The following is a 15,313-nucleotide window of genomic DNA, read 5'->3' on the forward strand; positions in this document are numbered from 1 at the left end:
CGTCTCAGACTGAGAGGCACAAGAAAATCATGAATCAGGATGAGCAGGTGCACCAAATCACTCCTCCTAGAGACACAACACAGAAATTAGAACTGCAATTGCAGGAAGAAAAAAATACACATTCCTGAGGTGAAAAAACAAAGCCACAGAGACCAAAGTAATTTCTATAGTGCCCAATACATTTCAATTTCGTCCTGCACTAATGTGTCCATTCTTGGTAACTCAAATTAAAGTGGAAATGACTTATAGTATAACTCATGGAAACCAAGATCAATATTTCCTTCTAAGTATTATTAGACTGCAGCCCTCATTGTTGCCGGGAACTCCGAATCAAAGCCAGGCAAACATTGCTTGAGCTCCACAGTGTGGGATGTTTAGAGGGAGAATGGTGGGGGGTGTGGGATGTTTAGAGGGGAAATGGCGGGGGGTTCTGGGATGTTTAGAGGGGGAATGGTGGGGGGATCTGGGATGTTTACAGGGGGAATGGTGGGGGGTGTGGGATGTTTAGAGGGGGAATGGCAGGGGTGTGTGGGATGTTTACAGGGGGAATGGCGGGGGGTGTGGGATGTTTAGAGGGGGAATGGCGGGGGGTCTGGGATGTTTAGAGGGGGAATGGCGGGGGTGTGTGGGGTGTATAGAGGGGGAATGGCGAGGGGGTCTGGGATGTTTAGAGGGGGAATGGCAGGGGGGTCTGGGATGTTTAGAGGGGGAATGGCGGAGGATCTGGGATGTTTAGAGGGGGAATGGCACGGGGTGTGGGATGTTTAGAGGGGGAATGGCGGGGGATCTGGGATGTTTAGAGGGGGAATGGCGGGGGGTCTGGGATGTTTAGAGGGGGAATGGCGGGGGTGTGTGGGATATTTAGAGGGGGAATGGCGAGGGGGTCTGGGATGTTTAGAGGGGGAATGGCAGGGGGGTCTGGGATGTTTAGAGGGGGAATGGCGGGGGATCTGGGATGTTTAGAGGGGGAATGGCGGGCGTGTGTGGGATGTTTAGAGGGGGAATGGCGAGGGGGTCTGGGATGTTTAGAGGGGGAATGGCAGGGGGGTCTGGGATGTTTAGAGGGGGAATGGCGGAGGGTCTGGGATGTTTAGAGGGCGAATGGCGGGGGATCTGGGATGTTTAGAGGGGGAATGGAGGGGGATCTGGGATGTTTAGAGGGGGAATGGCGGGGGGTCTGGGATGTTTAGAGGGGGAATGGCGGGGGGTCTGGGATGTTTAGAGGGGGAATGGCAGAGGGTCTGGGATGTTTAGAGGGGGAATGGCGGGGGATCTGGGATGTTTAGAGGGGGAATGGAGGGGGATCTGGGATGTTTAGAGGGGGAATGGCAGGGGGTCTGGGATGTTTAGAGGGGGAATGGCGGGGGGTCTGGGATGTTTAGAGGGGGAATGGAGGGGGATCTGGGATGTTTAGAGGGGGAATGGCAGGGGGTCTGGGATGTTTAGAGGGGGAATGGCGGGGGGTCTGGGATGTTTAGAGGGGAAATGGCGGGGGGTCTGGGATGTTTAGAGGGGGAATGGCAGGGGGTCTGGGATGTTTAGAGGGGGAATGGCGAAGGGGTCTTCATCTTTCCAGACAAATCTTGAGGAGTGTGTTGCAGCCAAAACTGCCTGAAAAGCCGTCCGGCCCACCCTGCCCCTACTCTGGTGTGAACCCAGCCCACCCACGTGCGGCCTCAGCGCTCCTGTTTCCTGCTCGGTGAAATCAGGCTTTGCAACAGCGAATCCTCGAGTCCCTTCTAACTTGAAGGCTCTGTGAATCTTCCGGTTCTTCCTGCATCGAGGGCAGTGATTCCCACCTATTTCCTGCCACCTTGCTCCTGACCTGGGGTGCGTGGGAAAGGCCCCAAAAGGACCTGTCCAGTATGGCCGAGTTCTTCCCCTGTGCTTTATTTTTTTTATTCCTCTAAATCAAAAATCTTATGCTGTTTTCTGAGTGCATCCCACCATTCACAGATGCCTTTGCAAGGTGTCAAGTACGCAGTCCCCGCCAATATCACCCGTGCTGTCACCACAAGAATCAACCAGGCACCTGAGCACCAAGCTGGGGACCTGTTCCTCACTCCTCTTCCATGAAGCCCAGGATACACTAAGGACACAGTAAATCCACGTCCAGGACGCCTACTGAACACATTCTCGACCTCCGTAAATCCAAGTCCAGGATGCCTAGTGAACACACACTCAACCTCGGTAAACCGTGTCCAGGACACCCAGTGAACGCAAACTGGACCTTGGTGAATCATGTACAGGAAAATCTCATAAATTTGTGTCCCATGACGCCTACTAAATATGTACTCAGCCTCAGTAAATCCATGTCTATGACATGACCAGAAATTCTCCTAGGAGGTGGCTTCAGGCTGGCGCCCTCCCCAGTCATGGGACCTGCCACAAAGACCATGAGACCCTCAGCCCTGGGCAGGGCACTCTGGTCCCATTCTCCCGGGAACCCATGGCTGGCCGGCGTCCCTTCTACGGCACACACGTGCTTCCTTCTGCTGTGCTATGGAATTCGAGTGTGTCCCGTGGCGTCTGATGGGCCTGGCCCCACTCTGCCCCTTCAGGGGGCCTTGTGCATCTGTGTGCTGGTCCTTTGTGGTTTTTTGTTTGTTTGTTTGTTTTTGGTTTTGTTTTTTTTTTGCAATTTAGCTCTCTGAACTCTGTCCTATTTTTCTCATTATATATTTCTTGAGAAATTTCTAACTATAATCTCCAGGAATGACCAAGAGCAATAATTCCCAATTCTAACCCCATACTCCAAATCTCCTTCTACTCCATATATCCCGAGACCTCTGTCCCTCCCTGGTGTGTCTGGCTTTACACGTTTGTATGACAGCCGACAACATCCCCACACCCTACCCCACTGTGCTGGGCCCCACAATTCTCCTGTTAAGAACAGAATTGTTACGATTATGTCCAATCTATGAGGAAACCAAGGCCTGGAGGCGTTAAGTGCCCTCTCTGGGTGAGGGACACACACGGAGGACTTTGAACTTTAAGGACCTCAAAATCGGCCACTTGCTGAAAGCACATTCCTGATGTGAACAATTCCACCCTGAGACCTTTGGCGTGTGCCGCATATGCTCAGGTAGACCCAACAGCCTTGGGGACCAGAACGTTTTAAACGCACCCCCACAAAGTGCTACAATCACGGTAAATTTTAATCATTGAATCAACATGTTCAAGTAAGAAAACAGTCGCCACAGAAGCTTCAAGAAAATCCCCACAGGCTCATCACTGTCCTCCAGCAACAGGAATCCCCTGTAATGGATCATGTTCTGTAAACAACGTTCTTACCTTTGTAGGAGTTTTCCTGAACACTCCCCATCTGACACATCATCACCAGCTTCACCTTCATGTAATTACAATCGATCAGTTTGCTCCGAAGTCTTTTACCATCCCGGCCACTGGGGCCCTCCCACGAGGCTCTCTCCCACATCGGCTCCTCCAGGCCTCCAGTCCCCGGCTCTGAGCTCTTTCTCTTTCTCGGCGGGGGGTCCTCTGGCCTCGGCTCTTCCTGGCTTCCCCCCACGCTGTCCCCACCCCCACAGCGCAGAGGCATTTAATCCGGCTCAGGGAACACCTGGAACTCCTACGAGGCTCGCTCCGCTCCGGCCACGCAGTGCTGTGAGCCCCACCGGGATTATTACACAACCACAGCCGTCCTTGCCGGAGGAGGGCAGCTCTGCTTGTGACGGCTCCTGTGGGTGCGGCCGGCTCTGTGTGCCAGCACCCTCATCCTTCCTCCCGGCTCACTCAGTTTAGCTCCACGTGGCTCAGCTGCTGCCAGCCCCTCTGCGGCCACCCACGGCTGCCGCACACCCCCTTCAGCTCATGCCCTGGCCACAGCCGCCCAGGCGGTTCCAGAGAGCAGCTCCCTGTGCCACCCAGTGCTACCTGCCGCTCTCCTCCCAGCAGAAGCAGAGCCCACCGTGCCCTCCAGGAGCCAGGAGAGCAACGGGCACAGACTCTGCTTGTTTTCAGGGTTCCTGGGATCTGTTTACTCAGGTGCGGTGAGACACAGAGACAGAAATAACCACCATGGATGGGGCAGTGGAAACAAACAGACCCCAGACCCGGAGGCAGGGCCTGCCATGGGGCCAGGGACACACAGGTGCACCGGGAGGGCCAGGAGGCGTGAGGGGGCGGCCAACACGGGGAACCCTCACTGGGATCTGGGAAGGAAAAAAGGGAAAGCAGGGCCAGCAGGCTTAGGCCTGGTGAGGCTGAATGGTCCCAGGGCTCTGGGCTGTCAGAGGTCAGGAGCATGAGAGCCCACGGAGGGAGTGGCGGGCGTGGGAAAAGTCGGTTTCGTGTACAGGCACGACCACAGGCGAGCCGCTCACTGTCCCCAGGAACCAGCCAGCCCAGGAATAGCCACCCCTCCCCAGTCAGCGATGCCCAGACATAAAAGCGTCAGAACACGGAAAATTGACAGCGTGGCTGAGACCTGCTCTGTGCCCTCGAGCGGCCCGGAGCCCAAGCGAGTTACTCACTGAGTAATGGAAGTGTGATGTGTTCATTCTCCATGACATATCTGCTCCTCCTGGGAGCTCAACCCCATTCAGTAGGGCAGGAAAACCCTGAATTAATTAATTAAAATAAATTTTATTCTGCAACGCCCCTGCCTGCCTTTGAACTGGAACACCACGTTTTTTCCTGCCTTCATGCTAGAATGGACACGTCGGCTCTTCCTGGGCCTTCAACTGGCTGAGCAGATCTCAGACTCGTCAGCCTCACAACCACATGAGCCAGTTCCTTATAACAAATCTCCTTCTATTCGCACAGATATACATGATGAGATTTATATATATAAGCATGGGGTCTATGTATGTGTAAACAAACACACCCACATATATCCGATGACTTCCACTTCTCCGGAGGTCCCTAATACACCTGCAAAGCCCACCGGGTTACCCCGTCCACCGTGCAGACAGCCAAGCTGTGCTAATACACTGTCTCCACACCCATCCCCCAGGCTGCCCCCCAAGTCATGGATTCCTGGACTACCACAAATCCAGCCCTGTCCAGCATCCACACAGAACAGCATCCTTCCATGAGGTAACTTCAGCCCAGAGACAACCATTCACATTTCATATATGTGTATGAAACAGGCTGAGATGGGAGAATCACTTAAGCCCTAGAATTCAAGACCAGCCTCGGCAACATAAGGAGACTCCACCTCTACAAAAAAAATAATCATAATTAAAAAATAAAAATTAGCTGGGCAAGGTGGTGTGCACCTGTAGTCCCAGCTACTTTGGAGATTGAGATGGGAGGAGAGTTTGAGCCCAGAGGGCCACTGCACACCAGCTTGAGTGACAAAATAAGATCTCTTCTCTAAAAACAAACATGCCCAAAACTCTCCAAGTGGCCATCACCCATGCACGCCTACACTTTCACCATTATCAACAAAATTATCAATAAATTTTCACCATTATCAACATAATTATCAATACACTTTCACCATTATCAGCATAATTATCAATACATCAATAGCAAGCAATCACCCACACATGCCTACTTTCACCATTATCAACATAATTATCAATATATCTTCACCATTATCAACATAGTGATCAATACACCGATAGCAAGCAATCACCCACACGTGCCTATACTTCCACCATTATCAGTATAATTATCAATACATTAATAGCAAGCAGGCCTTTACAACATCTGGATTTAGTAAGAATAACGCGGATTGGCCAGGCACGGTGGCTCATGCCTGCAATCCCAGCACTTTGGGAGGCCGAGGCAGGTGGATCACCTGAGATCGGGAGTTTAAGAACAGCCTAACCAACATGGAGAAACCCCATGTATCTGCTAAAAATACAAAATAATAATAATAATAATAATAACCAGGCATGGTGGTGCATGCCTGTGCTACTCAGGAGGCCGAGGCAGGAAAATCACTTGAATCTGGGAGGCGGAGATTGCAGTGACCAGAGATCGCACCATTGCACTTCAGCCTGGGCAACAAGAGCAAAACTCCGTCTCAAAAAAAAAAAAAAAAAAAAGAATAATGCGGAGAAGCATGCAGTGCCAGCTTCCCGATGTTTCTGAAATGTGCCTCTGTAAATTCACGTCCTGCACCTGGGCAAGTCCAGCACTAAACTTCACCAGGCTTACAGTCCTGCCCTAACAGTCACCACACAACATGACCCCACAACATTGTCCCTCCCCATCCACCCCACCCAACGCCCAAGCCCAGGGCTCCGAGAGGATCTAGTCCCAACACCTGCTGACCTGCTGTCAGTACTGCCCTCTCGCGTCCAAAAACATGAGCCCGAGGACAGAGATGGCTTCACTGTCCTCTACCCACACCACCTAGCAAGGGCCAGTATCTCTGGGATTGACTGAATTAATGTCACCTCCTTCAAGACATAATCAGCAGTGGCTGTGAGGGACGTGGCTGGTGTTGGTCCCACGTGGAAACCCTAAAAAGGACTACAAGCTGAAAACCAGAGATCTTTCCATGAAGCTCCCTCCAAATGTGCACTTCTCATGTTTATAGTCTCCTATCTGCAGCCATCAATACGCAATGGATGCTGTCATGTGACATCCATCAGTAACTATGGAATTCAAAGCAATGTTAACTGCATCATTGATTTAACTTAAGAACATTAAGCTGGAACCCTCTCTTCAGAAGGTAATTTCTGTTTGAGCTGACCGTGAAATCACTCACAGGCCATTTCTGCCTGCCACACGGCCGCTAAATTACTTGAGTGTGCATCTAATAAATTTTAGACCTTCGGCCGTCTTTGATTGTTTAATTATTTTAAAAGCCAGTGTCTGAGACATTTTCCCTTAATTAGTTACGCTTTTCTCCGACGTTATTTCTCCGGGAACAGACCCCTGACACCCGATACAAACACAGGTTCAATTCAGTTCAAATTTAAATGCTTCCACTGACTGTCCCTTATACACCAAGCTCAGAGGGGTCACTAAACTGGTAAAATGCAATCCTGATTCCCAAGGAATTCTATGCCATACCCTTAAAAAGATACATTTAAACGTCACCCCCTGCTTCCTTCTTAGCGAATATCCTAACTAGTTATAAAAACTTCAGGAACGGTAGCTTTTTCATTCTGAATGCAGGGTTAAGAGTATTGGCATCTCCAGCTCCTGGGTGGAAGGTAATTAAAATGGAGGGTCAGGGCGGAATCAGCACTCACACCCATGCCCTGGTGGGTGTCACAATCCATCATGGCAGTGGCCCCTCAGAGTCTTCCTCCACACATTCCTAGGGAAAGACACTGTCACGGGATGTGACACAGGAGAGAAAGCCTATCCACCAAGACTGACACAGACCAGCCGTCTCATTTACAGACATTACGACACAGCCCGCAAAACCTGTGGTTTGCTACCTACTAACTTGTTCCACAGTAACTTGCTGCACAGTCAGGGAACACCCACCGGGGTTTGCCATAGCTTTTAACATGGTAGCAAAATCAACACACACCCGACTGTGATACAGAGTAATGCGCTCCATGGTAACAAGCATCCATCAGAGCCCAGAGCTTGTGATTCCCAGCCCTGGGCACCTCCCTCTATATTCCAAAACTCCTGGCCTCATTTTCCCTCAAGAAACATTTTCTTTTCTTTCATTATTTGTGCATCGATGCTTAAGATGCCTGCACATTAACCCCAACTCATACCTGAGAGAACAGTGGCCATAAATCAAGTCTCCCCAATTTGATTTATGTGCCACCTGAATACCCGTTTAGCAATGAAACTGCCACTCCTAAATAAGCAAAGCTTTGCTGGAAAAATCAATCACTGTCTTTATCTGATGCTTCTGTTTAGAGGGAGGGTATTAAAATACATACTAAAACTATTTCTATTAGATATGGTTCATGCTTGCAAACAATCAAAGCTTCTCAGAACACAATGCACACCCCCACAAAACCATCCCAGAATAAGGTGGTGCTTAGAAATAGTTTTAATTTATTTTAAACCCAACAAACAACAGTTTTCATCAAAGATGAAGTAAGTCATAGTTTTAAAAACCTTTCCCCTTTAGTGCAGAGTCTTCTTTTCAATAAAATGCCTTCCTGGAATTACTTTTAAATTTTGGGGGCGAATATTAAAACTGTCTTCCACGTCAAAGTAAGAAATTCAGCATGACTGGAATAACCTCAGGGATTGCTTTTCCCTCCGGAAGGGTCCGCTGTCCCTTTACCGCAATTTGCACCTCTCTCTCTCAGAATAAAGCGAGCAGGACTCATCCCAAAGAGATACGGTTAATGGGTTAGAGAAGAGAGAAGGCTTCCGCTTCCAGTTTAAAGTATTATCTGGCTCACAGCCCTGACACAGCCTCCACCAACTTCCATGAAAATACCAAAAACTTGGTGCCTCTGAAAACAAGGACAGATCATCATTTGCTGCAAGGAACAAGGAGCCATTTCTCCCATGAACGTGGTGCCAACCGTGCACATGGCACCTGCCCAGCTGTGCCACACCCAGGCCAGCATGCCACAAACCTGCGTCCCATGCAGATGTTTGCCGTTTCAGAAACGCAGCCTGCAGCTGGCTCCCACCCATAAGATGAGGCTGACATCACCCCAGAAGCAGCTGTCCAGTTCTTCTGCCTGAACCTCTCACTGTCCACTGGAAGATGCACGTTTTTGGAGGCGAGCAGAGACCAGCGGTGGGTGAGGACGCTGGCCCGGCTCCCTTGGCCAGAAGAGCCAGGTCGCGGCCACTGGCTCAAAGTGAGGCGGCCTGACAGGACTGGCAGTGGGAAGCCTGCTCTGAGCAGCGGAGCCCCCTGGGTGGAGGATGGCTGGGCGACAGTAGCCACAGCAGGTACCGAACAGCATCTGTAATAGCTGCACTGCCAGTGGAGGAGTTTCCAGGGTGCTCCAGGCAGAAGGGACACTGGATCAGGACAATCCCACAGATTGCCTATGGGAGATGTCATTGAAAGGGAGGTCTCCTCCCGTTCCGGGATGCATGGGTCATGTGAAAGCACATGGCCACGTGGCCACAGAAATGCTCATAGACGTGCATTCACACTCAACACTGCAACAGGGAGGACGGGTCTGTGGACACGTGGACATAGAAATGGCCATAGACACACATCCACACTCAACACTGCAACAGCGAGGTCGGGTCTGTGGACACGTGGGCACAGAAATGCTCACAGACACACATCCACACTCAACACTGCAACAGGGAGGTCGGGTCTGTGGACACATGGACACAGAAATGGCCACAGACACACATCCACACTCAACATTGCAACAGGGAGGTCGGGTCTGACCAACATTTAAATCCTGAGCCCGGGAAACTGTGTGCCACAGAAATCAGGAGAAACAAGTCTAAAGAGCCACCTAGTCTTGGGGAAAAAAGTTATAAAAAAGATTCCTAGGACTATAAACAAAAAAGGAAGAAAAGGGACTGAGATGAAATCTCACAGAACGAGATGGAGATGGTGAGTTAAAGAAGGAAGACAAGGCAAGGATTAAATCTGCACCAAGTTGTGAAGTCACGAAGAGCCAAATGCACACTTAGGTAAAAATGTGATGTGGAAGATGGAGCTGCAGGTGGAAGGTTTCCCAGAGCACCCGAGGAATGAATGACAGGCAGTAACAAAAAGAGGGAGAGTGAGGTGAGGACCAGGACTGAGCTCACCCTGCCACGTGCTCAGCATGAAGCAAGCACACAGGAAGCCCAGCCCTCATCCTCACCGGGTTTTTCTGGCAAAGTGTATCTGAAAATCATTTTTGTGATTATTTTTATTTTTTATTTTTTTATATTTTTTGAGACAGGGTTCCCCTCTGTCACCCAGGGTGGAGTGCAGTCCCGCTCTGTTGCCCAGGCTGGGCAGATTGCCCAAGCACGATCATGGCTCACTGCGGCCTCTGCCTCCTGGGCTCAAGCACTCCTTGTACCTCAGCCTCCTGCGTAGCTAGGACTACAGGCGTGCACCACCACACCTGGCTAATTGTTTTTGGTAGAGTTGGGGTCTCACCCTGTTGCCCAGGCTGGTCTCAAACTCCTGAGATCAAGCAATCCACTCACCTCTGCCTCCCAAAGTGCTGGGATTACAGGCGTGAGCCGCTGTGCCTGCTGAATTGTGCTTGGGTTTGCTTATTGTTACTATGCACACAGGATTCACAAAGCAGGCCTGAAACTCTGCTCCCTAGAAAGGGAACCTTCTACAGTCAGTCCTTGGGCCTGGGAATGTGGATTTGGGGGCTATTCGCTGATAACAGGGGCTTCCTGTGCCTAAACTCTGCAAACATGTGGTTTATACCACACAAATGCTGTCCTGCTGGGAGCCCAGAATTCGGGTAAGTGCCAGGCAGGGGTGCCCCTGGGGGCAGAGCCCAGCACGACCCTGGGCACCGCATCTCTCACAAGCTTCCTGTTGGATGACATGCGTAGTCACAGCCTGATGCTAGAGGAGCCAAGCCCCTCCTGGGACTCTGTGGGGAGCAGCTCTGGAAGCTTCCGCCTGGATTCCCTGGACCTCCCTCCTCCACCTTCTCCCTCTGCTGATCATGCTCTACGCGCTTTCTCTGTAACCGATCATGGCCATCCTGCTGGGCGTGAGCTCCAGGAGTCCTCCCAGCGAATCGCTGAGTGGGGGTGCTCCTGGGGACCCCAATGCTACTTATACACATGGGGTGGAAGGGAGTTATTAAAACTGCTACCCAGGTTTCAAAGACATTTCCATTTTAAAGGCACTTCTCAGTAAAGGGAAAGATTTCAGTAGTGAGGAAATGGAAGAAAATATTCCAGACACCACAGAGAGCACAGCCACATGGCGGAGCCTTCTGTGTCCCCAGAGGAAAGAGAGGCGGGTGGTGGCGACCACGGCCCAGCGGCTCACACCCCACCCAGGCTCTGCTCTTTCTGACCATCTTCCCTGGTACAGTTTCCTCCAGGGACTGGCTGCTTCTCGGCCGGACGGACCCCGGACACACTGGGGCTCCACCCTGTACTGACGCAGCCTCTCCTTTTCTAAGGACGCCAGTGTGAACAGTGGACTCTGTTCTCAAGGCCAACCTGATGTTAACTGGGTGGATGGTGGCAGCAAGTGAACAATGCCCAGCAGGACTTGCCTTTCCTTGGAGCTCATCAGCAGAGGGGGCTCACAAACTCCCCCAGCTTCCCTTCCCCACCCACGCTGCCCAAAACCTAGTCCTTCAGGCAAAGAAGAAAGACTGATGCATCAGAAAGCATAAGCATCCCGCCCGTCGCGGCCTGACGTCGGCAGCTCTGTCTCAGCTACCCCAGCACCGTGAGGGCACCTAGGACAGCACGGCTGTTTTTCCTTCCTACCAGTCCTACCATACTGTGTGCACAACTCCTTGCTAATACATTAAACCAGTTTCAATTACAACGTCAAGTCGTTCCATTTCAGGTCAAATAATAATGTATTTTTAGATGCCACGTACTTTTTACTCTCAAAATAGAGGAAAGCTTTCATACTGGACACAGTAGCTGACGCTTATAATCCACGCACTTTGGGAGGCCAAGACGGGAGGGTCACTTGAGCCCAGGAGTTAGAGGCTGCAGTGAGCTCTGATCACACCACTGCACTCCAGCCTGGGCAACACAGTGAGACCCTGTTTCAAAACAAACAAACAAACAACAACAACAACAAAAACCCTAGAGCACTTCAGATTTGAATGTTTTAAAAAATAATGTTTAGATCTTTCCAATAACTCAAAAAATATGCTTTGACATCTCCAGTAACTCATAATTATATCAGTTTGTCTTCAATTCAAGCTAGTTTGTCTTACCCATATATGTCTACATGCCTCTAGCTCTAAAAGGCCATAAAAGAAAAGGATGGAACAACATTTTCTTAGTTAAGAACTTAAGTTGAATAACAGTGTGGGTTAACACAATTGTCTTCCCGGAAACAAATCTACAGCAGCTGGTACTTTATCCACAAGGTATCACCACAGCCTTGTTCACAAAGACAATAACACAGAAGATTGCAGTGAACACCAAGTAAACCTGTTCAGGATAGACGCAGACACAGCGTGGCACAGATACAGCGTGGCACAGACACAGCGTGGCACAGACACAGCGTGGCACAGACACAGCGTGGCACAGATACAGCGTGGCACAGACACAGCGTGGCACAGACACAGCGTGGCACAGATACAGCATGGCACACAGCGTGGCACAGACATGGCCGTGCCTGTCTCACTGTCTTTCACAAGGAATCATACTGCACCCAGTCTACACAATCAGAAAACAGTCGAGAACTAAACGTGGGTTGTTATAAAAGCCCATCTAAGCGACACAGGTTGTCAGAAGACTGGTAAACCTTAATTCCAAGAATGGCTTGAAAACAAATTACCAACACTCACCATTTTAAGGGGCCTTGACTGGCTGAAACCAAATAACAGAGGCATATTTTAAAACAGGAGGCTTAAATCTAAAATGTTTTGAATTTCCAGTAACTGCAGGCATGAACACACGTTTCCATGCCCCAGTCCCCTACACACAGACCCATACAGACCAGAAAGAATACCTTTGGAATTCAGATGAGGTTGAGATTCCAGAGCTGGGAAGGGCACAAAACTTGGGTAAATTCACTTAGATTTTACATCCGTAGCTCCCAAATGGCAGGGCTGAATATCTTCAGCTGTTCACATCATCCATGGCCCTAGACACGCAACCTACCAAATAATTTGTCTCTGCACTCTACAAATGAATCATTACATATCTCAGAAACTCAGGAGGCAGTCTCATTGTCATTCAACTTTTATTTATTCATTTTGATCAACTTTACCTCTCAAAAGAATACTCTGGAGGCCGGGCACGGTGGCTCGCGCCCGTAATCCCAGCACTTTGGGAGACCCAGGCAGGTGGATCCCGACGTGAGGAGATTGAGACCATCTTGGCCAACATGGGGAAACCCCGTCTCTACTAAAAATACAAAAATCAGCCAGGCGTGGTGGCACACCCCTGTAATCCCAGCTACTAAGGGGGCTGAGGCAGCAGAATCTCTTGAACCTGGGAGGTGGAGGTTGCAGCAAGCTGAGATTGCGCCACTGCACTCCAGGCTGGCAACAGAGTGAGACTCTGTCTCAACAACAGCAACAAAAGAATACTCTGGAGACGTTGTCCAGTAACAACAATAACAAAAGAGAATCAGTCTGGGTGCAGTGGCTCGCGCCTGTAATTCCAGCACTTTGGGAGGCCAAGGCAGGAGCATGGCTTGAGCCCAGGAGTTCGAGACCAGCCTGGGGATTATAAGGAGACTTTGCCTCTATAAAAAGTTCAAAAATTAGCTGGGTGTGGTGGCGCACACCTGTAGTCTCAGCTACTTGAGGGGCTGAGGTGGAAAGATCGCTTGTGCCTGAGAAGTGGAGGTTGTAGGGAGCTGTGGTTGCACCACTGCACTCCAGCCTGGGTGATAGAGTGAGACTGTCTAGAAAGAAAGGAAGAAAGGAAGGAAGGGAGGGAGGGAGGGAGGCAACAATACTGATGTCCAAACCTTGTGGGGAAAATAGGCAAAATGGGTGACTGAAAAATCGCTTTACTATCTCCGGGCCTTCACTCCTGAAAATGTATGTGCTTCACTGGTGTTTTACTTTGAAACAGGACAAGCTATGAAAAAGCAGTGGCTCCATAAGCTTCCTGCCTCTCACACCTTCCTCTCTTCCCAGGAAGGGGCAAACCCTAGAGAAGAGACCTTTCCAGTCCTGAGGAAGGCTGTGGCCCAGGCTGTCCCCACGGGAGGCTGAGCCCTGGGCGTGCCCACCCGGGCATCAGTGCCAGGATCATCTTGGTCTCCATGCGGCTCTCTAGGAGCTCACCTCCAGGCTTCCAGACCAAATTCCCAAATCAAGATGCAAGATCCCGCTGCTCAATTAACATTTTCACTTCCACTGCCCAACAAATCAGCCTTTTGCTTTGAAATCATAACAAGTGGGTGACTCAGGTGCCCCTCTGCTTTGCCACTGGAGAAGGCAGGATTGGGTTTCTTTTTTTTTAATTTCTTTCTTTTTTAATTTTTTTATTATACTTTAAGTTCTAGGGTACATGTGCACAACATGCAGGTTTATGACATATGTACCCATGTGCCATGTTGGTGTGCTGCACCCATTAACTCGTCATTTACATTAGGTATGTCTCCTAATGCTTTCCCTTCCCCCTCTCCCAACCCCACAACAGGCCCCAGTGTGTGATGTTCCCCTTCCTGTGTCCATGTGTTCTCATTGTTCAATTCTCACCTATGAGTGAGAACATGCGGTGTTTGGTTTTTTGTCCTTGCGATACTTTGCTGAGAATGATGGTTTCCAGCTTCATCCATGTCCCTACAAAGGACATGAACTCATCATTTTTGATGGCTGCCTAGTATTCCATGGTGTATATGTGCCACGTTTTCTTAACCCAATGGTTTCATGAGCAACATCAGCACTGGTGTCAACCTTGGGTTTTGTCATCAATTTCATGTATGTATGAAGGCACAGGTAGCTTGTCTTACACTGGAAATAATTTAAGGTAACCCACAAATACGTGGGTGTGAAAACTGGGGTGGATAGAAAAAGAGAGTGGGGAGCGTCTACAATGAGGAGGACCTGCAGTTAACACACACGGAAACCACACCCTGGGACAGATGAATGGACGGGTGAACTGACGGACGGACAGAGAGATCAACAGAAGTGGAGACTTAACAAATGACCACACATTTGTTTCATTTTCCAAAAGCTAAGGCTAAGGCATGACCAGCCGTGTGATTCAGGAATTTCAGGGGAGCGGGTGGGGGCTGTGGCAGGTGACACCAAGACTCCGACAACAGTCTCATTCCAGCAATGGTTTTCTTTTTTTTATTGATTGATTGATTGATTGATTGATTGATTTTGAGACGGAGTCTCGCTCTGTCGCCCAGGCTGGAATGCAGTGGCGTGATCTCGGCTTACTGCAACCTCTGCCTCCCATGTTCATGCCATTCTCCTGCCTCAGTCTCCCAAGTAGCTGTGACTACAGGCACCCGCCACCATGCCCGGCTAATTTTTTGTATTTTTAGTAGAGACTGGGTTTCACCCTGTTAGCCAGGATGGTCTCGATCTCCTGACCTCATGATCCGCCCACCTCAGCCTCCCAAAGTGTTGGGATTACAGGCGTGAGCCACAGCGCCCGGCCCAGCCATAGGTTTCACAGACGTTCCCTGCTCCCAAGGGAGACCAACGCCACGGCACCAAAGCACCATCAACACAGATGCAGGGTGAGGTGTAGAAGACGTCTTCAAGACAGGGCTCTCTCTCAATTTAGGAAGAGATTTCAGAGTATCGCAAGGGGAGGCTTTGCCCGAACCATCCTCCTCTAAGAACCTGGC

At 50.1% G+C, this 15,313-nt stretch overlaps 1 protein-coding gene across 2 annotated transcripts in view; it reads right to left on the reverse strand.

Moving 5' to 3' along the window:
- The window catches only part of DLGAP2 (DLG associated protein 2), a 921,880-nt gene that overhangs the window by 711,885 nt on the left and 194,682 nt on the right, over positions 1 to 15,313 (reverse strand). Inside the window, exon 1 of one of the 2 annotated variants that reach the window (XM_003271382.4) lies at positions 3,295 to 3,651. The exons of the other annotated variant lie outside the window; for it this stretch is intronic. Coding sequence (XP_003271430.3) covers positions 3,295 to 3,559 — 265 coding nt within the window. The 5' untranslated portion in view covers positions 3,560 to 3,651. Of the gene's footprint in view, positions 1 to 3,294; positions 3,652 to 15,313 lie in introns of those variants that run through there. 2 annotated transcript variants of the gene reach the window in all.

This window comes from Nomascus leucogenys, chromosome 4, assembly GCF_006542625.1.
Source record: "Nomascus leucogenys isolate Asia chromosome 4, Asia_NLE_v1, whole genome shotgun sequence".
Taxonomy (NCBI): domain Eukaryota; kingdom Metazoa; phylum Chordata; class Mammalia; order Primates; family Hylobatidae; genus Nomascus; species Nomascus leucogenys.